Source organism: Malaclemys terrapin, chromosome 3 (assembly GCF_027887155.1).
Source record: "Malaclemys terrapin pileata isolate rMalTer1 chromosome 3, rMalTer1.hap1, whole genome shotgun sequence".
NCBI lineage: Eukaryota > Metazoa > Chordata > Testudines > Emydidae > Malaclemys > Malaclemys terrapin.
In genome coordinates this window covers 53,301,409-53,325,585 of record NC_071507.1, presented here as the reverse complement: position 1 = coordinate 53,325,585, position 24,177 = coordinate 53,301,409, and the positions used below count along the sequence as shown (strand labels likewise).

Below are 24,177 nucleotides of genomic sequence, written 5' to 3'. Positions count from 1 at the left end.
ACACCCCACAGTTTTGGCTAGGCTGAAGCAGTGCCTTAATACCGTTTTCCTTCCCTGACACCAAAAGCAGGGGAGCTACAGCAGTGGGAAAGAGTGGGTTAAAGCTAGCAGCAGCAGAAGCTTAGTCCTCTCTCCCTGGGCAATTTCTGTACTTAAATTAACACCAGAATGTTTGTCCTCCCAGCCCTGTAGAAGTTGCCTTTAAGGCAAATTCCCAATCCAGCAAGGAAGTCATTGTCATCACAGCTCTTAGAGACATTACGCTGAGAAGGATCTAGAACAGTGGCTCTTAAGCTTTATTGGTTCGCATGCCATCCTATTAAAAAAAATTGTTCTTAAGTGAATGGACGGAACATGAAGCTCATATGCTAGTTTAAGAACTCCCTGGTCTACAGCCTGATTCTCTCCCCACTTAAAAAAAACAAAAACAAAAACAAAAAACTGTTAAATCCATGTAGATCTCATTCCAAGACCTGACCAAAAAAAAAATATGGAGACTTCACATTTCCTGTCCATTCCCATGAGAATAGCCACCTAGATTTATTTATTTAGCATTTGCATATTCACTGAGCTAGGAGATGAAGTAGCCTATTGAGTGCAAGTTTTAAAAAAAAAGTAAGTGACACCTGTCTTATAGTAAGATCATTTTATTTTTAAAAAAATCAGATCAATTCAGGAGCTCTTCTGCTGCTTCTCATGGTAAATATTGAAAGGGCAAGGTGGGAGGGGGACATTATAGAAACAACTGAATGTAAAGCAATACTCTGGTGTAGATTATATTCACAAATCTATTGCTTTCTTTACAATGGGGGCAGAAAGCTAAAGGCCCAAAATTCCACAGGAATAACTTACAGGGGAAGGGTACTTAATATACAAATTACGAGCTCTTAATAAAAGATTTGGGGGAAAATATGCTCCTAACAAATCATACCAGGATTCACTGCACACCACTTCTTTAGGGGTGTAACAGTTGTAACTAGCACTTTGGAAAGATGCAAGAATCTAAGAACAGTCTAACATTACATGCTTCAATACTGACTGCAAGAAAAACATGGCAAGTTTAGGTTTGGGTATCAGCCTTCCTTCCATTCTGAATTCTCTTGCTTTGGTCGATTTAAAACTTTTGTTTTAATTTATTAGCTTTAAATAAAAGTTTTAAATTCTTTGAGAAAACGTTTTGCAGTCTATAGTCAGTTGGTGCCTTATCGTTCCGTTCTCCCCAACCCAATTAAAAGAAAAAAAAAGTACTAATATCCCATACCAACACATTTAGACTTATTTTTCTGACATGTGGGAGGGGGAAATTAAGTCCCTCCACTCCTTTACCTACCAATACTTGAGTTCAAGTTATAGGAAAAATACCCAACATCATTGCCAGCTACAGAAAATTGGATAAATTTAACTAGTTTAGGTGTTATCAGCTGATGTATATAAATTGGAAATCCAAATATAGGAGGGCCCTACTACCAAATTCACGGTCCATTTTGGTCAATTTCATGGTCATAGGATTTTTAAAATTATTAATTCATTATTTCAGCTATATAAATCTGAAATTTCACTGTGTTGTAATTGTAGGGGTCCCTCCTGACCTAAAAAGAAGTTGGGGGAGGGTCACAAGGTTTTTCTAAGGGTGGTTACAGTACTGCTACCCTTACTTCTGTGCTGCTGCTGGTGACAGAGCTGCCGTTCTCCAGCTGCTAGCCAGGAGCCTAGCTCTGAAGGCAGAGCCACCACCAACAGCAGCACAGAAGTAAGGATGGCATAGTATGGTATTGCTACCCTTACTTCTTTGCTGCTGCCTGCAGAACTGGGCCCTCAAGTTAGCAGCCGTTGCTCTCCAGCCACCCAGCTCTGAAGGTAGCAACGCAGAAATAAGAGTGGCATGGTATGGTACTGCCACCCTTACTTCTGCACTGCTACTGGCAGGGCACAGCCTTCAGAGCTGGGCACCCGGCCAACTGCCGCTGCTCTCTGGCCAGCCAGCTCTGAAGTCAGCGCAGAAGTAAGGGTGGCAATACCATGACGCTTTTAAAATAACCTTGTGACCCCCCTGCAACTCCCTTTTGGATCATGACCAGCATTTCTCAAATTGGGGGTCTTCCCCGTGAAATCTGTATAGTATAGGGTAAAAGCACACAAAAGACCATATTTCATGGCCTGTAGTGCGTTTTTCATGGCCGAGAATTTGGTAGGGCCCTAACTATATGACATTGTAGGCAGTTAATGTTTGAATATAGGCTGTTTGTATTAAAGAGAGTTTACCAGACATATGTGCAGAGAGGGCAGGCTTGAAATCTCAATTTACTTAAACAATCTTTGCTGCTCACCTTTAACAGTTCTATTGGGTTGGTTCTTGCAAGACAGTCAATCAAATATTCATCGATATTTGGTTCACAGATTTGGACAGGTTTAGCATCAAACGATCTGCTCTAACTACACTGTATGGCATTACTTTTCCTTGACAAGCTACTCCATTAAGAGACTTCACTCTTAACAATGCTGGCAGATAGTATTCATTACTACTGGAGCTGGGCAAGTTATGAACATGATTTATTGAATAAGTTTTGGCTCTCTCTCTTCAGGAACTGCCAAAACAGATCATGAATCTATTGTTTCAAGGTATCTGCAGAGGATGAAACTCACCCTTGCATAAAACCTCTGTGACATGAAGTCCTTTTTTGAGGGACTCAGGGGCACACAGGTTTTGTAGGGACTATGCACGGGGAGAATTTCACTCAGATTATTACCTGTAAATGAGTTACAGAGCAGAAATTAGTTAGATATTAGAGCTGTTGACTAAAAAAGAGTAATGTGGTATGTTCTTCCTCAGCTGGATGATAAGAAACCTTAAAGTCAAGTTTCCAATGAAGTTAACCACTATTATGAATTCAAAATTAACAAATTAATCAAGTTTTACAGACAGAAGTTTGGAACATTCATTTAAAATGAACACAGAGGCACAATCAAGGAGAGTTTAAAAAAATAAAACTGATATTCCAATACGAGCCTTTGCAGTACCTACTCAGCTTGATTCACTACTTGCATGAGAGCTCAAAACTAAAAGACGACTTATCATGCAGGTAGTATATTATTATTTTGAACAGGGAGTAGGAATTACAGGCAATGGTGCATATGCTGAGTTCTCAACCAGGGCAAAGAACTGTTTAAAAAAGGCACTCATCAAAACAAAGCAAACATTACCTAGTTCAGAATGAGATGGGCGGTGTGCACAGAGGAAGAGATTAATAATAAAAAAAAAAAAATTACATTTTGCCTTGGTTTGCCCTGGGTTCTTTTGATTATGTTCTGCATGGACTGAAGGTTTACTTCCAGACTCTGCATGAATGAACAGTTTTTACTTGAAGTAAAAAAAGAGTCAAATTACCAACAATTTTTTTTAATATATAATGAAATGTAGAACTCTTACCCAGTGACTTTCTTCGTGGTTTCCATACTGCTTCCACATCCTAGTCTCTACCTATTTAATACACTTATCAAAAAAAAGCACTGCTTAACCCTGAAGCGATTAGAGGCTCAAAACTCACTTTCCTCCAACAATGAAGTAACTTTATTTTCTTTTAAAAAAGCAGCTACTTCACAGATAGTGTGAGGACACACTCTTATGGAACTAAGCTAATGTTAAAACAATGCTGGAAATGTTATTTTTCAGTATTAAAACTGGAGCAGGAAGAGGAATCTGTAGAAAAGTTGTCCAAAACCTATACACTGAACACTTATATCTATGACGATCCAAGTAGAAGGTTTAAAAAACAAGAATAAAAGCAGGTGTCATTTAATGTATTTTAATAGCAAACTTACAGGAACAGCACAGAAGACAGACAACATTAAAAACATGTACTTGCATGTAGGACAACTCAGTTAGAAAAGTATAGCGAATGGATGGAATCTACTGTATGATAAAAACGCTACAAACACCATTTAATTGCCATCGATAAGAAATTTACTTGTTTTAAAAAAATCCAAATGCTGGCATCGTCCAGAAAAATTTGACAGGTTTATTTATAATTGATATAAAGTTGAATTGTTGAAACTTGTTCACTGAAACATTTTTGACTGCATTAATGCTTTATGTCTCCGCATTTATATTAAAAATCCACACACAAATGAAAATGGAAAAAAACTTGCCAATACCCGATTCTGTCCCCTATGTTTCCATTTGCAACCATATACTTAGGTACCTTTTAACCCCATGGAAAAAAAATATCTAACGTTCATTACTACCAATAACAGGAAGAAGAGATTTGTATTGAGAAGGACAAACCCACCATAGTGGAGTTTAAGCACGCTCTCCACGTATGCGGCGTGCTAGCTGGATATCTTTTGGCATGATTGTGACACGTTTGGCATGGATAGCACAGAGGTTGGTATCTTCAAACAGGCCAACCAGGTAGGCTTCACTTGCCTCCTATTATAGAAGAAACAAAGAGTTAAAGACTTTTTACACACGCAGCACGTAAAAGAATAGAGGAGTCCATGACAGAATCTCAAGTAATCGTAATAATTACAAGTCTATGAACGTATCTATTAAAGATACCAACAGTTTAGTATTTTCAATAGTGTGGCAGTCTCTCTCACTGCTTCCCTACAAACAGCCAACCTGTATTACTTTTACTTCCACAGATAAAGATTTTCTGTACCTTCGGTCAAATAAAGTTTGGTATACCACTGCTATTTAGCGGTTATTCTCTGGAAGATGATTACAGAAATACTTTGACCAAAACGTAAGATATTGGGAAATATAGCTACAACAGTACTCCTACAATTAAATAAAGAAATATTTAATCATTTTAAAATACTTTGACGAGGAACTTGAAGCCCATTATTATGATTAAGAGTGACACTAAACTCAGTAGAACAGCTTACACTGTTTGAAGTGAGCAAGAGTCTGAATTCTAACATCAAGTAACGTTCAAGTTAGCTTCTAAAATACACAATACAGAAACAGGTACGAAGCCCATACAGATGTTCTGCAGCTTCTATACCTGTAAAGCAAATTTGGAAGACTGCTTAAATTTTTTACACAGTATATAGATTGATGCTGAACTTTCTTTTGACCTGTACTTGTGAATGGAATAATAGGACAACTGTAGCATTAAAAGGTGTGTCTCGATGAGCAAAAGGTGTATCTAGGCTCCCACATGTTCTTTAACTTGACCTGCTAATTCATGTGAAAACTAGTAACTACCTTTCTACACTAGGATTTTTCCTGGAATTCGTTATTTTGAGTTCAGCACACAGCTTTTCCTACTGACAACAAGGCCGAACATACATTAGAAGCCTAGCGTAGACCAGATACTCTGCCATTAACATATAGTGAAGTGGTCAAGTTAAAGCCTGTGGGGGAAGGGAGCGCAGTCTACAACATAGACTCAATACAAATCAGCCTGCATCTTAACAGGGCTTTTCAATCACGTTCAGGTAACTAGGATGAGCCAACAGGATTGGAAAAATAAAGACATGTACCCTTTTTGCCTGGCAAGATCTACCACTAGGCTGAGCACTAGAGTAAACCAAAGGTTTCTATCCTGAAACAAAAGGGATAAGTGGGATGTATCCAGATTAGCCTTTGAAATGTTTTAGCATTTGAGTTAATCTGCAATCAGTTAATTCCAGGTAAAAAAAACTAGTGTAGACAAACCCAAAAATCTTGAGAGTCTCCCACTAGATTTTAAAACACCATTTAAGGATTTAAAAGCCTCATGCCACAATCCCTCACTTACACACATGCTTAACTTTAAGCATGTGAGCCCCACTGAAATCAGCTGTTGAAATTAAGCATGTATGGGTCACTAACCACAGACGTTTGCTTTAGAAATAATAAGCAAAATCATTTAGAGACAAGCCACCCACTTGAAATATTTGGTCCTTCTAATTACCTGAACACAGAACTTTAATAGAACTTTATCAAGACAAGTAGGCACTACTATTTTTCACAATGAGAAGAGAAGAAAGGATGCTATAATGCAGGGGTGGCCAAACTTACTGACCCCCCGAGTCGCATACAACAATCTTCAAAAGCTCAAGATTTGGGGTGTGCCTGTCAGGGCTTGGGGTTTCAGCCCTGTGCGGAGGGGAGGGCCTCAGGGCTACAGCCCTGCACGAGGACCCCGCCCAGGCTCAGGGCTTCATCCCCACTCCTGCTGAAGTCCTAAGCCTCGGCAGGCATGCTCCGTGGGGCTGAAACCCCAAGACTCCCTTCTCCATTGGGCAGAAGCCAGAGGCAACACATGGGGGGAGCATATGGGGTCACGTGCCCTCCCCCCCGATTTTTGCCAGGGTTTGCTGGCCCCACTCGGTCACATGGTGCCGCCAGCCCCCCTCCCTGCACAGCAGCTGCTGGAGCGCCTCTCCTTATGCTGCTGCCTCTCCACACAACAGAGCTAACACCTGGGAGCTGCAGAGAAGGGCTGCTGGGGGGGGGGGGGGGGGGGGGAAGAGGCACGCCTCAAGCTGTTGGGGGGGCACAATTTAAATGTTTGCCCCCCCCCCCCCCCCAACTCTCAACAGGCACCAGTTGTCTCTGGCAGAAGCCCCTAGCCTCACTATGCTGCCGCAGGGCAGAAGCCCTGAGCTCCCCTCCCACCCCCAGTCTGGTAGATAGAGAATGGGGGGGGGGGAGACGTGGAGGGGAACACACTAACTGTAAAAGAACCGCATGCGGCTGGCAAGCCACTGTTGGCCACCCCTGCTATGCTATGCTATAATATAGCAGCTTTATCCAGTTATATTAAGTTACAGTTGTATTAAGATTTAATACTGAAAATTGCCAAATCATTTTTATATGCAGCGATAACAAAAATTTAACTATTCAGGATTTAAGTTGCAAAAGCAGGATCAATAAAAAGCCACCAATTTCCCAATATACTTTGTGGTACATAACTGAAATGCTGGCAAATATGCAATTATTAATCCTGGTCATACTAACTGTATTTTAGGCAAGAACTGGTTACCTAAATGTGTGCTCAGTGAAGTTTGTTTTTGAGTGTCCTGAAACCTTAAATTAAAAACACACAGATTATCTACTCTCAAAGTGCTTGGCTTTAAAAGATGTTAAATTATTACAAAATTTAAGTGAGAGGGAAGGAATACAAGATTTATCTCAGTTTAATATGAGAAAATTACTATTTCTGCATTTAATAAGTTAGGAGATTTTTTTATGAGAGCTATTTCCAATGTTAATAATATATTTATGGCATTTTTATAAAATTGTTTTATTGACTAGATTTTATCAAATTATAAATGATTCAACAACAAAAAGTTAATTACTTTGGGCAAATTGAATGCTGTAGCATCAATTCACCTAGAATTGAATCGGTAGATGCCTACTTCTGAAGTTCACCAATCAAGTGAAATTTTGACTAACCATAGAAACAGCCTAGCCAATTACATGACTTTATGGAACTGACCTATCACATCCTCTCTCCCATAGTAACAAAGGCAACAGCATGGCCCTATCAGCTACTGCTCTAAAGAAAATATTCTTTTAAATCATGTCCATGTTTTACCAGCATAAGGATACTTCTATAAAAGTTACTGCAGATTAATTTGTGTGCATATTTACAGCAATATCCCAGCAGTTCCACTCCAGCCATGATGAATTATTTCCTTGATAAACCTTTTTTCAGGTATTCAGGGTACTCTAAGTTAATCTGCTTAAATTATTTTTTTAAAAATATTAGAGCTTTCAGTTAGGGATGCTTCTTTAGTTCTTTGTGATGTTTTTAGATATTCGCATGAGGAAACACCAGGTAACTTATTTTGTTAGACAGTACTCAAACTATTAGGAATCCACACTAGCAGACAGGGACATCATTTAACCACCTTCTGAATATGAATACAGATGCATACAAATCTAAGCAGAATAACTGCCTTGAGTTTCACAAGCTCGTCGTCTATAGATATCCACGCACAAAAATAATTCATTTAAATTAGGCCTAAAAATAAATCACAGTCTTCCTTTAAGTTTTACCTGCAAAGCACCAATAGCAGCGCTCTGGAAGCGCAGATCTGTTTTGAAGTCCTGAGCAATTTCACGCACCAGACGCTGGAAGGGAAGTTTGCGGATCAGAAGTTCAGTAGACTTCTGATAACGTCTGATTTCACGGAGAGCCACAGTACCCGGCCTTTTAATTAATAAAAAAATAATTAACATTTACAAATAATTTATATCGTTTTAGAATATCAAATAACTCACGTTCTTCTAATCTGAACGAGGAACGTTTTGTATATGCTCTGTTTTTACTAGAAGCATCTCAGTATTTACAACACAAAAACATCTTGACTTACAAAGAGGGCCTGATCTCATCATTCATTTGTATATTAGCTTCAACAGGCATTCCACCTATGGATAAGCAACAAGAGTAGGCCCTCCTAAGCCTTGTCTTCAGCATGAAAAAAGGTGTACAACACATTAGCTAACGTACACTAATCAACATGTGTTAAACTAAGTGTAGATAAGGCAAGTTGTAGAGTTAACATGAGTTTTCTGGTCAAATTAAGCCAGACTCTCCCCAAGGATTTACCTCAACCAGCTAATTCAGGGGTGGGCAAACTTTTTGGACCAAGGGCCACATCTGGGCGGGGAAATTGTATGCAGGGCCGGGGCAGGGGGTTGGGGTGCAGTGTGCAGGAAGAGGCTCAGGGCAAGGAATTGGGGCAGAGGAGAGGTGCAGAGTGCAGGAGGGGGCTCAGGGCAGGGGCGCAGGAGGGGTGCGGACTGAGGGAAGGGGTTACGGACAAGGAGTTGGGGTGCAGGAGGGGTTCGGGGTATACAAGGGGGCTCAGGGCAGGGAGTTGGGGTGCAAGGTCCAGGCAGGGGGCTTGGAGCGGGGTGCAGGCAGAGTTCAGGCTCCGGCCCGGCTTACCTAAAGTGGCTCCGGGGTGGCAGTGGCACGCACCAGGGCCAGGGCAGGCTCCCTGCATGCCTGCCCTGTCCCCGGCCCCGCGCTGCTCCAGGAAGCGCTGCAGCCCCTGCAGGGGGGGGCGGGCACCAGAGGGCTCTGCGTGCTCTGCCCTTGCCGCACCTCCAGGCACCTCCCATTGGCCGCGGTTGCCCGTTCTCAGCCAATGGGAGCTGCAGGGGGTGGTGCCTGGAGACAAGGGCAACGCACGGGAAGTGGTGCTGGCCGCTTCCGAGAGCGGCACGGGGCCCGCGGCGCCACAGGGGGCAATCCTGTGGGCCGGATCCAAAGCCCTGAGGGGCCGGATCCAAAGCCCTGAGGGGCCGGACCCAGTCCGCAGGCCGTAGTTTGCCCACCCCTGAGCTAATTAATGTCAAAAACAGGTCACTCCCTCCCTACTCTGTAGCTATGACCATAAAAATGGCATTGAAAGACATCATATCCTTGGTTATATTTTATACGAAGAACTTAAAATCTATTCATGAAATTTCCTTACATTAGCGTTTTAACTAAAAATTCATGTTAATACCATCTTTCTGCAAAAACACAGTTCATTTCTGTCATGATTTGTGTGTATATTTCATTTATTATGAAAATTTTGCATTTTTTGCCTTAAGTTACTTACTAATTTGTAGTATTAATTTCCATCTCCCTCTTCTCATCTGTATTCTCTACTACTACTTATGGACCATGAATGCAGACTAAAACATTCTTAAAATATGCATTTGCAATGTTTCAAGATTACATTCACTTTCCCAAATGTCTTTCTGTTCCTCTTCTCAAAAGGAAACACACACACACGCTTTAACAACAATGACCATCCCTCAAGATGAACAATCGTATGTTAAAACTCTTGATTGCGCAAGGATCCTTCCGGATGAAAGAGTTTATTACAACATAATTGTCAGCAAGAGATTTACCTGTAATTCTAGCCTATTTCCTCCTCTATTTAAGTCTTCATTTTAGGTTAACTGAAGATAAAATTATTTGCAGAGGTTCTGCTTATATGTAGACATGTTCTGCCCTCTAATGGTAGAATCTCTTAACTACACTGTCAGTTCATTAAATAGCGAAATAGCTGTGAAGACAGTGTTGTACCAGTTTAAGTAAATGAAGATCAGTTCTGTGCATTAAAGTTTGTTCCAGTCTAATTCTGTTACAATACAGAAATTAATTAGAAGCCAAATCACCAAAGTGCATATATGTTTGGATGACATTTATGTGATTAAGCTTAAACGAGGTCTTAATTGCATAAATAATTTAAAATGCATAATCTGTTAAATAAAATAAGCCTATTATTACTACACATAAATTTAAGCCACTGTGCAAATGTTCAACATAAAACATATTATGGATTATTTAAAACTTGTTCATAATCAAGTGGTGAAATAATGAAAGCATTGTAAAAATCACCCTGATCAAGAATTAAAATGAAAACCACCAAAGTTCCCCCAATGCAAAAAGTTCTGCTCCGATAAACGTTTCCGTTTGGTTAAGGGGATGTTGCATCACAAGCTTTGTCCCTGGTAATTTCTGTACCTGTAGCGATGAGGTTTCTTGACCCCTCCAGTAGAGGGCGCACTCTTGCGAGCTGCTTTCGTAGCGAGTTGCTTCCTAGGTGCCTTACCACCAGTGGATTTACGGGCAGTTTGCTTGGTACGAGCCATGTTCCTGAAAACTTCTCTTCCTTACACCTATCGGTAAAAAATTACCATGCGATCACACACTGCAACAACCTAACCACTAGCTCAGATGTTCCGGAAATGCAGATTTACCTTTTACACCTTAAAAATATTGTCTAACAAGAATCAAAAGACGTACAACATTGAACAATTAAAATGATCCCGATTATACCTCTGTACCATGCAAACACCACACTTCTCACAACAGAAACTGCGACCCTAGGTAACTGCTTGCCACATAAAGGAATCCTTCCCTTTCAACTGCTGAATTAGGAGAAAACACACTAGCCAAAAAGGACCATCGGCCTAATTTATCTAATTGCAAAAGAAATTAAGTGTCTGAAGACCTCAGATTATTATTAAAATGCAGTTTCACCCAAGAGTTAAACATGAACGATGCAGCAGCAAAACCTAAATAGGTCGATTCAAACAACAGATAAGAGATTATTACCGCCCCCTGTAGCTCTCCCCCCGTCAGCTGAAAAGTGCTACAAATATTACCTCAAAAACATTGGGGGGCTTGCATCCAATTTATAGTCTGCATTGAACAAAAATACCTCTTTCAAAACAGTAGAGAGGGGGAAAGTAGACAAGCAGCCCCTCAAAGCTTTCTGCAAAGCAACCTGCCCATTGCAATCGCTCGGCTATGCCCGCAAATTAAAAAGCAAATACACGCAAATCGCTATTTATGTTGCAAACAAAAAGAGTCTGACTTAAGTTCAAGAAAGCAACAAACTTTTTTGGGGGGTTGTTTTTGGTGCTGCCTCTCTGTCTCTTTCTGTGCAATTGCTTTTCCAAGGCTGCCTCGCTCCCAAGCGCCTCTCACTGGCAAACTCATCTCCCAGACCCGAACAAAATGGAAACAATCACGAAATGCAGCCCTAGTCCTTTTGCAAAGAGGGAAAAAAATAAAATTGCAAAAAATAATGCAAAAAATACAAGGAACTCCAAACCATGTGGGTGCAGATCAAGTGGGAATGGGGGAAAAGTTTGCAATCAAAATGCAAAAAAATGCACTGGGTTGCGGTTGTTTCTTTTACAATTTTCTTTCCTTTTTTATTGTTTTTTATGCAATAGGAAAAAAATATGGTCGGTGACCAGAGAAAAGAGACAAGATGGTGAAGCTGAGCAACAACTGTGGGGAGCAGGGGAAGGAAGGCAGGAGAGTTACCCTGGGCTGGCAAGTGGCTCCTCTTTGCAGCTGCTTCCCAGCCCTGATCCGGGGAGATGTTGGGCTCAGGAGGTAGCTAAGGGGCTGGGGAGGGTGTTGGGGGGGGTTTGGAGTGGGGGTAAGGGGGGCACAGGGGGGCAATGATCGAGCGAAGAGGGGCTGGGGGTGCTGGGGAAGGGAGCAGCTCAGGCTCCTTGGCTGAGCAGGGGAAGGTGGCGAGGAGAAGGGGGACTCCGGATGCTGCCGCTTCCCAGCAGCGATTTCTGGCCCCCAAAAGTTTGTGCGGCGGGTTGGGGGGCGGCCATGGGGGCCCCCGCCGGGTTGCGGGGCGCGGGGAGTCTTGGGGGGAGAGCTAGGGACTTACCCCCGTCCGCTTGGGCTGAGAGCGGCTGCCGAGCAGGGAGGGAGGAAGCGAGGAGGAGCTACAGCTACTGCTGCTGGCGGCGGCGGCTGAGAGCACAATTGAAAGATGGCTGACTCGCGAGGGCCGTCCCCGCCGCCTGGCTCCGCCCCATCCCGCCCCGGACACGCCCCATCGCCCGCCAAGCGGCCAATGGTGCACAATGGAGGGAAGGCTTGGCCACGCCCACTCCCCTTCCTCCCTCCCTCATCTCTGCCCCCGCTCAACCTCTGAGCCGGGCTCTGTGTGTACAAACACAAAAGACACGCCGCGCGCGCGAGAGGGATTCCCTCCCCTCCTCCCTTTTCCCGCGAGCAGAGGGGGAGGCCAGCGGCCAGGAGGGAGCGCGAGGCCACTTCGGGGACTCTGCCGCGGCTAACGACCGCGGGCGTGAGCCCAACAGCCAGCGCGAGATCAGACCAACGGCAACCGGCCCCCAGTCCCAGTCCGCCCCTCCCCTACCCCAACTGTATCCAGCCCCGCACCTCGCAACCAGACCCGGCCGCTGCCCTGTCTCCACCCCGCCACATGGCCCTTCCCCCTCCGAGATGGCTAGGGCCAGGCAACCCCACACTCTTGTGCGGGGTAAACTCCTGCTCCCATCCATGTCAAGGGGCCCCTAATTGCTGAACAAATAAAAATATTAGTCGTGCTCCTGGCTCACCTGTGGGGCACTGCCCGGATAGGTCCCACAGGCTCCTCTTGCTGGGACACTGCAATGTACAACAGTGCAAACAAACACTGCACCCTTGGCACCAATGTAATTCATACATGTCAAAGGTGCTTTAGGGAGCCTGACGCAGTCCCTGCCCCCAAAGAACAGAAGCAAAATGTCTGAGGGACTGACAGGCTGGAACAGTGAATGTTGGGAGGTTAAAAAATGAAATTAGACATGGCTGGAAAAACTCAGATCTAGAGCTGGTTCTTGACACATCCAAAGTTTGAGGATGCTCAGATCTGAAGAGCTGTATCAGTCCTAGGTCTGGAAAAGTATTTTAGGGAAACTGCAGGTATCTAGTTCAAACACATAAAAACAAAACCCTGTAGTGCAACCAGGTGAGACTTTTAGAATCACCTTAAAATCAATCTACAATAAAAGAATTCTCTTCCCCCTCCCTGCAAAATCAGACTTTAGGGTGCATGAGATTGGGAAGGGATCACTGCTGAGAAGCTCAGCTTGGAAAATATTTGTGGGAGAAATGGGTTATAAGGAGGGATTTGAAAAGAGTGGGAACGAGAGAAGGTACTTGGAGGATCAGTAGTAGGAGGTTATTCCAAGGTGAAAGTGCAGTTATGGTCAGAAAAGTGACTATGTAAAAATGCCGCCCGCTCATCCAACTCATCTAATCCCTGTGTTCATTCAGAGTTATATTTGTTGCCTTATTATTTAATGAGAACATGCATTTTCCTTTATATTTTTGTTAAACCTGAGAAGCTCAAATATCTATGGGAGAGTGAACTGAATTCTAGTCTGACTTACCCATCATGAACAGGTTTCAGAGTAGCAGCCGTGTTAGTCTGTATCCGCAAAAAGAAGAACAGGAGTACTTGTGGCACCTTAGAGACTAACAAATTTATTAGAGCATAAGCTTTCGTGGACTAATAAATTTGTTAGTCTCTAAGGTGCCACAAGTACTCCTGTTCTTCCATCATGAACAGATTGCTAAGTTGTAGCTGCAGGGTCAACTTCTGTAGTCGGTTAGACCTGTGCAACCCAATTGTCTTGAGTTGTACAGGTATATAACTAAGCTGAACCTTTACCACAGGTGATGATGCAAGAGCCAGAAAAAATAGTTTGACTCTCTGATCTTAAGATGAGTTTGTGAAGCTAGCAGTTAGAAAAAAATATCATTTTACTTGTAAACTTTGGAAAAATCAATAGAGAAAACAAACCTGTTATCCTCTGATACTACTTTTACAATCATTTTTTAAAGTAGAACTGCACTTTAAGAGTTAACAAGAAAGAAGGCCCAGAGTAAATCATTATAATAGTATAGAATAGGATATTATAAAATACAATATAAAATAATAAAGGCCAGGCACTCAAAATTAACATTATTACTGATACAGTGCAAACAGACTTCAATGACTAGTTGGAAGAGTTAACGGCCATTAGCACAGACAATTATTAAATGCGAGAAAGTGCCCAGCCTAAAGGCCATTATTGTTGGTATTAACTGTAAAAATATTAAAATGTAAAAATAAAGTAACTATGCTTTCATGTATTGAAATGTTGCATTGGATATGGGATTCCATTTACAATATAGGTCTTTTCTTAGCAGTTAGGATCTGACTCTGCAGTCTTGATTAGCACGAGTAGTCCTATTGATTTCAGTGGGAATCTTCATGTAAATAAGGACTGGAGGATTGAGCCATTAGCTTACAGTCTAGTGAGCAGGGGGAAGCTGCATTCCATTCTCAACATACCATTAGGTTTAATATAATTTGTATTAATAACATTAAACTATGCTTAACTCAAGTTCAACATTGCTTTGAATGATGCCCTATTCCAGCGTTTTTCAAACTTCGGGTCGCGACCCAGTACTGGGTTGCAGCATGTCAGGCACTGGGTTGCTCTGGTCAGCACTGCCAACCAGGATGTTAAAAGTCCCATCAGTGGTGCTGCCCAGCGAAGGCAGGCTAGAGCCTACCTGTTTCGACACTGCGCTGCACCCTGGAAGTGGCCAGCAGCAGGTCTGGCTTCTAGAGAAGCCTGCCTCTGCACCCCAGCTGCGCCGCTGACCGGGAGCCGCTGGAGGTAAGTCCGCACCCCAACTCTGTGCCCCAACCCCCTGACACAGCCCTGAGCCCCCCCCAAACCTGGAGCCCCTCCTCCACCCCAAAGCCCTCATCCCCAGCCCCACCCCAGAGCCTGCACCCCGAGCCCAGACCCCTTCCCACACCTCAACCCCCTGCCCCAGCTCTGAGCCCCCTCCCACATCCTGAACCCCTTACCTCTGCACCCCAACCCTCTGCCCCAGCCCTGAGCCCCTCCACACCCCAAACCCCTCATCGCCAGATAGTGGGCATCAACAGTTTTCTTCAACTGGGTCCCCGGAAAAAAAGTTTGAAAACAACTGCCCTGCTTTGAGCAGGGGGTTGGACTAGATGATCTCCTGAGGTCCCTTCCAACCTTGACATTCTATGATTCTATGATTCTATTCTGCTGTCCCAGCCAGGAGCACTGCCTTTGGTGGAAATTCCCTTGAATTCCATGATGTCATAGGGGGTGGGACAAAGCATGAATATTCTGGCTCAGCCTGTCTCCTGCTCTTTACCTAGTCACTTCTTCTGGTTCCCAAGATACAAAACACAGTTCCTTTCCCTTCTCACAGGTCCAAACCAAACCATTCAGGAGATAGTGAATGAAAGAAACCCCTATAAGCAACCCATGAGCAAGGAATAAGAGGAAATCAAATGTGCATCTACCCATCAGGTCTTACAGCTGTGCTGTTGTCCTGCTGTTGAACTGAAACCTTACAACAATAATATCTTTAGGACCAAGCTGTACCCTCAGTTAACCATGCACATTGAAGCCAAAATTAATCACGTATTTGAGGGGAGAATCTGTCCCAAAATCTTTCAACTTTCTTTAAATTTAAATTCTTTACATTGTCTTCATCTCAATTCCTCTTTTCTTACTGATGTTTCTAATATCCTTAAAGGCAACTTGCAAAAGAAAGAAAAATGGATTTATTTATGAATATATAAAAAATATTTGAAACAATATTCATTTTTTTTTTCTTGTTTGTACCTTAAAAGTACCAGAGAATATCAAGTTTTACCTTCACAATGTTTTGCTGGAGGATGGCGTGCTGGAACAATTTTTATAGTTGGGGTGCTGACAGCCATTGAACCAAACTATAAACCCTGTATACAATGGAAAACACTTCAAGCCAGGGGGTGATGCAGCACCCCCCCGCACCCTTAGTTCCAGCACCTATGAGAGAGGACACTTTTGAGAACCAGAGAACAGTTAATAGAGCTGAGGGTGCTACTGAGAGATCTTGTCTCTTAAGTGTTTTTCAGACATTGAGTTAAAAGGTTAACACAGAAGCAAACTAACAAATGTTGGATGCCTCACAATCAGGTTTCAGACCAGGCACAGCACAGCAGGTGTTCTAGTAGCACTAAAAGACCAGGCCTCAAGTAAAGCCGGGGGATGGATGGTCTTCCCTCTACCAAAACCCAAGAAACTAGGCAGAGCCTACAGCTGAACACATTTTGTATTTAGGTCACAGAAAGACCTTTTTTGAGCTACCTTGTGTGAGCTAGACATCAATTGGACAATTGAAACTAGATGAGCCCATTTTGTGAGACACCTAAGCGTGAGAAATTTTATCCCCAAAGGAATTTCAAAGACAACATTATACGAGAGAAAATAGGGGTGAATTAGCACAGAGAACTGAGAATCAGGGCTCCTGAGTTCTATTTCTGATTCTGGATCATCACTGATTTGCTGTGGGTTTGAATAAAATGAGTTCTGCCCCCATCATTATGGCTTCAGTCCTGCAAAGACTTATGAATGTTCTTAGTCCAATTGACTCAAAGCTTAATTTTACACTGATCCTGTCTGCATCTTCCAGGCTCCCCCTAACATCACCACCACATACGCACAAGCAAACTTATACTGCCATTGATTTCTGGACAGTGGTCTGTACTCTCTGACCCTTCCAAATGGGGGCCATAGAGCATGGAAGGGTAATAAATGCTACTTGAAGCAGCATTAACTAATCCCTACTTTTTACAGAATTTCCTGTGGAGGAGAAAGTGATGGCTACACAGAGAAGAGAACATCCCGTATAACCACATCCCCTCCACACCAGCACCAGATTTTTATAACATCTTTGCTGCCCGCCACACAGCACATTGCAGAGGGACCATAGAGTTCATGATGTGTGGGATCATCCACTGTTTGACATATGTATTGCAATAGCTGTTTTTAAATCTTATTATATATATCAGCTATGAAAGTCTTGTGTACCAATATCCACTGTATGGGGGGGGGTGAACACTTAAAATCTAACAGTACAAAAGAATCAATATTCCTAATACACATTACAAAAGTCCCAAACATAATACTGAGGAACTTTTAAATAGTTGTGCTTGGTTTTACACTATGTTTCCATTTCCTTTGATTGTCCTTATAATCCACATGTTTATGCTGCTTTTTATTATATGTTAAATTGTTTCAGTGAATGGATAACTGACATGAATAAATACCACTACTATATTTTTAATACATCTGTGGGCCTGCTCTCATCATGGAAGCTGCAGCCTCTTGCTGAAGAGTTCACTTGACTCTCTAAACTTGTGCATTTTGTTTTTCTTTCCTCTGCATAACATTATACTACTAAAAACACATTTTTGACATATTATAAGAACATTAGAACAGCCATACTGGGTCAGACCAAAGGTCCATCCAGCCCAATATCCTGTCTGCCGACAGTGGCCAATGCCAGGTACCCCAGAGGGGGTGAACCTAACAGGCAATGATCAAGTGATCTCTCGCCTGCCATCCATCACCACCCTCTGACAAACAGAGGCTAGGGACACCATTCCTTACCCATCCTGGCTAATAGCTATTAATGGACTTAACCTCCATGAATTTATCCAGTTCTCTTTTAAACGCTGTTATAGTCCTAGCCTTCACAACCTCCTCAGGCAAGGAGTTCCACAGGTTGACTATACGCTGTGTGAATAAGAACGTCCTTTTATTTGTTTTAAACCTGCTGCCCATTAATTTCATTTGGTGGCCGCTAGTTCTTTTATTATGAGAAAAAGTAAATAACTTTTCCTTATTCACTTTCTCCACACCACTCATGATTTTATATACCTCTATCATATCCCCCCTTAGTCTCCTCTTTTCCAAGCTAGATGTTGTAATGATGCTCTGTAATATGGTAACATCCTGTTAAACAGAAAGATCTGATGATTATATTCTTGGATAATGTTTCTCTAAACAAAAGCTAATATTGTTTTGTTTCTGATATTTACATGGCAAGGATTTATAAACTTGTTAAAACTTTCAAAGTACATAGTTTAAAAAAACCCACACACTTTTATTAAACAGGGCACTGTGACCTCCTAAGGTACCAAAGAGTTAAATGAATCAGACACAAAATAAAGGAATGCATACCAGGGCTCTAAGCAACCTCAAAAAAGATTTAGTATGGCTTATGGGTAAGACAGATGCTTACAGGGTTAATTTACAACAGGACCAAAGACTGGAAATACTATGATATCTCAGAAAGTGATTTTTAGGGGAAATGTGGTCTAATCTTTAGAGAAGGGAGCTGGGAGTCAAGGCTCTATCTCAACATTTCCACTTATTATGTTTGACGTGGGGCATACCATTTAACCTCTGCCTTAGTTTACCCATCGTAATGTATCTGTGATAATACATATGTGAGAGGTATTGTGTGGCTTGATTGATATTTATAAAATGCTTTTAGGTTCTTGGACGAAAGTTGCTGTACTAATGCAAATTTGTATTCATTATAAGGAAAACTGGTGGACAAAGAGAAACAGATTTGAAACTAAGCCCAACAAGCAAAAGTTATTTTGCACAGATAAAGATATTTTGAGGGAGATTAAAAGGTCTTCTGCATACAGAGCAGTGGTTCTCAAAGCAGGGCCAGCATTAGACTCACTGGGGCCCCAGACAGAAAGCCAAAGCCCTGCCACATGGGATTGAAGTTCAGGCTTAAGCCGAAGTCTGAGCAATGTAGTTTTGCAGAGGCTCCTGTGGCATGAGGCCCCGGGCAATTGCCCTGCTTGTTACCCCCTTAACGCTGGCCCAGGCTTTTATATGCAGAAAACCCGATATTGTGACACAGGTGGGCCATGGCGTTTTTATAGCATGTTGGGGGAACCTCAGAAAGAAAAAGGTTGAGAACCCCTAATATAGAGGATGGTAGCATAAACATGTGAGGAAACATAGCTTCCTAAAGTTACAGTATCAAAATAATTAACCTCATTCTAGCTGTCCAGGTCCTTCATACATGACCAAGTTATAACTTTTTTGGTCTTTTTTTAATGCTCATGCTTTCCTGTGCAAGAAACTGATTATCCCATGAGCCTCATCCCAAAGGAGGCTACTGACAAATCTTTTATTTCCTAGTACTTTACTTCTGTGTTGATAGACTGAGTTTAAGCTGCTGAGGAGAAACAACCAGGATAAAGTCTAATTAGTTCTCAAATGAGATTCCTACAACTCCAATGATTTATTTTGATCTCCTATTTAGCAGAACCTCAGTGAGTTGGGTTGCCCCAGGACTCTGGCAAACAAGCCCCTGTAGGTTTGCATTACAAAAAACACAGGCTTACTATTTTCCATCCATTTAGTCTCACATTGGCCTGATTTCATAGTGCCATTTTCTTATAAAATACGCTCACTTCTGCACTGATGCGGTATCCAACCCAGGCTGAAGTTTCCTTGAAAGGCTCTGACTTTCTCGGAGGCACCGTATTTTGGAGAACTAAAAGAGATGTATTATTTAATTAATATTTTTTCTCAGTGGAATAGACTCAGGAGATATGCATCTCAGTTTCAGGAGTGCCCAGGGGGGCAGCAGTCATACAGCGGTACTCAAGCATACTGCAGTGCAAGGCAAACAACACAATGCAGGATACCCCAGCAAACAGCAGTCCTCAGTATCAGGTGTGATCCTCAATATCATTAGTTTATTTGAAAAACCAAGGCTCTTTTGACCCAGTACTTTCAAAATATGTATGTTCACCTCATTGTGAAAGTACAGGAGTAAGGTCCTCTTGAAACAGCATTAAAGCATTATGGGTCTAATTTTGAACATCTGCTGAGATACGTTCTCAGTAATGGTATCATTATTTTGTGATCTGATCCTAATACAATTTTGAGATACTCTGTATGACGCTCTGTAGCTCGGTGGAACACCCAGCACCCCCATATTCATCCTTGTACAATAATTGTGTGGTATCCAATGCAAAGTTTGTCATGTTGGGTGTCTTTCGAAGGCTCATGATGCACTGAGCATTGTTGTTATAGTGATGTTATAGTAATTGTTGTTACAGTAATGTTATAGGTTATAATTTCATGTATATAGTTATGAGGCTGAAAATGTAGCCTCATGGCTTAAAATAAGCCCAGGCAAAAACTCTCCAAGAGCAGAGAGGCAGTTCACACCTCATCAGGGCATGTATGGGACAAACCCAACCCAGCCTCACAGGAACAAAGGACACTGGCCTACGCAGCAACAAAAGGATCTGTTGGACTCTCCAGGGAGTCACCCCCCTTCCTTTGGTCAGTTTGGGATTGCAATGAGGTAATGCTCATCTGACTCTGAAAGGGGGGCAGGCAAAGCCAAGAGGGAAGAAAGAACATGATAAAAGGGAGAGACGTTTGCCATACTCTTCCTCTCTCTTCCACCTACATCTACAGACACTACACCAAGTGACTGAAGTGCTGATTAAAGGGGAGAGCCTGGCTGAAAGGCAACAAGCCAGTCTGTGGTGAGAAGCATCTAAATTTGTAAGGGCATTGAAAGTGTTACGCTCCTCTTAGAATGTGTTTTGCTTTTATTTCATTTGACCAAATCTGACTTCTTGTGCTTTGACTTATAATCACTTAAAATTTATCTTTGTAGTTAATAAATCTGTTTGTTTATTCTACCTGAAGCAGTGCGTTTGATTTGAAGGGTGTCAGAGACTCCCCTTGGGATAACAAGCCTGGTACATATCAATTTCTTTGTTAAATTGACAAACTCATATCAGCTTGCAGCGTCCAGCCGGCATAACTGGATACTGCAAGATGGAGGTTCCTAGGGTTGTGTCTGGGACTGGAGATATTGACTAGTGTCATTCGGTTGCACAATCCAAGGAGCAGCTTACATGCTAGAGGCTGTGCGTGAACAGCCCAGGAGTGGGGGTTCTCACAGCAGAGCAGGGTAAGGCTGGCTCCCAGAGTCAAGACTGGAGTGACCTAGCAGATCACCGGTCCAGATAACACCAGAGGGGAATGTCACACTCTGCAGCATCCCATCTTTTTTAATGAGTACTCCCAAGTCTCAAAACCCACTTTCAGGAAAACTGGACTCTTGAGGGACAATTGAAGAGGGAATGAGGAGCCAGAATGGCAGGCAGCATATTTTAAAATGACAGCAGGTAACTTTACATGCTTCTCAGTCTTATGAGCCTAGAAGGTTTTGTTTTTTAAATAAAAGAGAGCTTCCTAGGAAAGCACGTTTTTCCAAATTCTTTGTCAATCACACAGATCACTGTGCCACAGTTCCAACCTGCCTTTTCTCCTTAGCAATAATTTCCCCCCCTCCCCTTCACCTCACACTCATTTTTCATGAGGCATCTCAAGGCAAAAGCAGCAATCACTGTGAAGAATAGGTGCCTAGATTATTGTCATATAAATACCACAGATTAGATAGGTTGGCTCCCCTAAAAACTCTGCTTACACAGTGCTCACCCCAGTGTATGCATATGGAGAGTGGGGCCAGAATGACACAATATCCATTCTCTGTTCTTCTTCTGTCTACCCATTCCAAGTCAACTGCTCTCATCACCGGAGTGATCCCCACAGCCAGCATAACTGAGATCTGGAAATTCACTACAATGACAATTTAACAATGCTTAGCACTTACGCAGTACTCTTCACTTTCAAAGAGATTTACAAAAATTAACTAACTAGCTGCCACTACATCCTGCAAGTTAGATATTAATATTATGCTTAATTTTTATGGACAAAGAAATTAAGGCAGAGGTTGGGGCCAAAGTTTTCCAGAACTGGCCTCTGATTTTAGGTACTGTGAAAGTAGAATGAATTATATTGTAAAAATAGAATGGATTAAAGAAATGCTGTATGTACCTTTAAGCAGAAATAAGGAATGTTGAAATACAGGTGTCAGGAAAAGAAACATTAAGGCATAAACAATGAGTCCACTTAAGCTAATGGTGGAACATTAACCGGAGATCTGTAAAAGTTAGTAAGGAAATTGAATATGTATGTCTAGTCTCAGGTAAACTTGTCAGTTCTGCTTTCTTTGTCCTCTTGTTAAGTTCGCGCCCTTTTTATCTGTATAAAATAAGGTAGTGTGGGTCTTGCATGGTGCTCACATTATCTGGGTGTATTAGCAGAGCACTGTGCTAATAAGTAGAGTGGTCTAACAAATTGTGAGTCCTGAATCTAACTCTGACAGTACCCAACTTGAGATACCTTGAGTATAACTTTCAGAAGTGCGGGATACCCCAATTACAGCTGAGGACAAAGGGATCTGTAGGCACCAGACACGTCTGAAAATCAGGCCAAGATGTCTCAAGCTGGGCACATAAAAAATGAGTAACCGCAAAACTGGAGGGTACCTTTGGAAGTGTTGCCCCAAGTAACTTGCTGAAGGCCACAGGAGAAGTCAGTGTTGTAACTAGAATTAGAATTCAGGAGTGCCTGGCTCCCAGACCTGTGTTTGGACCACACCTCTCTTCTGAGAGGAATATGAGTTGGCAGTACTGGGTCCAAAGGATTGATATGGTAATGCATAGCTTCTCAGGAGCAAATTGGCTGTTACAAGAAGGAGGGTGAAAAATTCTTCTTGTTCACCTCTGAGGATAAGACAAGAAGCAATAAGATTAAATTGCAGCAAGGGAGGTTTAGATTGGAGGACATTAGGAAAAACATCCTGATTATGAGGTGGTCCACAGATAGTTCCGTCTAAGGTGCGTGCCTGGGTGGCCGCACACGAGAGAATGAAGGGCCACCCACCTAATTAGTGGAGCTGCGCAGGCCTGGCTCCGCTAATTAGGTGCCTGGATCCTGGAGAAGATGCACACATAAGGCGAGGTGGTGGCCTTGGGGGGAATAGAGGGTAGGTCGGAAGGGTAGTGGGGTGAGAAGAGGTGGTGGGGGGAATTTGGGACATGCAGGGCTGTGGTGGCCAGAGAAAGAAGCAATTTTCCCCCGCCCCAGGGCTGCGGCTGCCGGGGAGAGACGGCCCTCCTTCCCAGCCTCAGCTCTGTGGGTGCTGTGGCGAAGGAGAGACCCCCCTCCTTCCCAGCCCCAGCTCGGGGGCTGCTGCAGTGGTGAAGAGAGGGAGAGACCCCCTCCTTCCCAGCCCCAGCTCGGGGGCTGTTGCGGCGGGGTGAGAGGGCACATCCATCGCATTAGAAAGGTAAGTCTACTGATATTAAAATATGAGTTGTGTGCTTTTATTTGTAGAACAAAAAAAGTTTATTATTATTAAGGTTATTTGTGTGCCTTTATTTGTAGAACAAAAAAAGTTTATTATTATTATTAAGGTTATTTTTATATAGTGCTTTTATCCAAAGCGCTTTATAATAGTTAGTTAACAGTAGAAACAACATTTGGAAAGATCATTAAGTGGTCTACTCAAGACCCTCAGCAATTTTCAAGTGGTCCACGAAAAAAAAAGTTTGAGAACCATTGGCCTAAAGGGGTTGTGAAATCTCCATCATTGGAGGCTTTTAAGAACAGATTAGACAAATACCTCCCAGGAATGGTCTAGTTATTATTTAGTCCTGCCTTGAGGGCAGGGGACTGGACTAGATGACCTATTGAGGTCCCTTCCAGTCCTAAACGTCTATGATTCTTTGACGGGGCTTAAAGAGGAAGTGTCAAATATAGCAGGGTCCTTCACCCTTAGTGGCTTTAACATCCAAAAACGATGTCTTAAAATTAAACCACCACAATCTGGGCCATTAAGGTAGAGAACACAGGGTTGAGTTTAACATGATTGTGGCTACTGAATAGCAAAAGCAGGCCTCAAGCCACAAGCAGTGAGGAACCACTAATGAAAACCTTTCTAACAAACTACAGTACTAGAGGTTCTTCGTAGGACAGTCGATTAATCGCAGTTAACTCACATGATTAACTCAAGACAATTAATCACGATTAAACACAGTTTTAATCGCACTGTCAAAAAATAGAATACCAATTGAATTTATTAACTTTTTGAATTTATTTATTATTTTTGGATGTTTTTCTACATTTTCAAATATATTGAT

The 24,177-nt window shown here is 42.5% G+C and overlaps 1 protein-coding gene across 1 annotated transcript; it reads right to left on the bottom strand.

The window, feature by feature from the left end:
- Positions 1–3,787: 3,787 nt before the first annotated feature.
- LOC128834382 (histone H3.3A) lies at positions 3,788–12,245 on the bottom strand. The gene is made up of 4 exons (XM_054023050.1): positions 12,139–12,245; positions 10,461–10,615; positions 7,991–8,144; positions 3,788–4,426 (listed from the first exon to the last, which is right to left on the bottom strand). Exons 2-4 carry the CDS (start codon positions 10,586–10,588, stop codon positions 4,298–4,300), a joined length of 411 nt encoding a protein of 136 aa, XP_053879025.1. The 5' UTR covers positions 10,589–10,615; positions 12,139–12,245; the 3' UTR covers positions 3,788–4,297.
- Between the last annotated feature and the right edge of the window lie 11,932 nt (positions 12,246–24,177).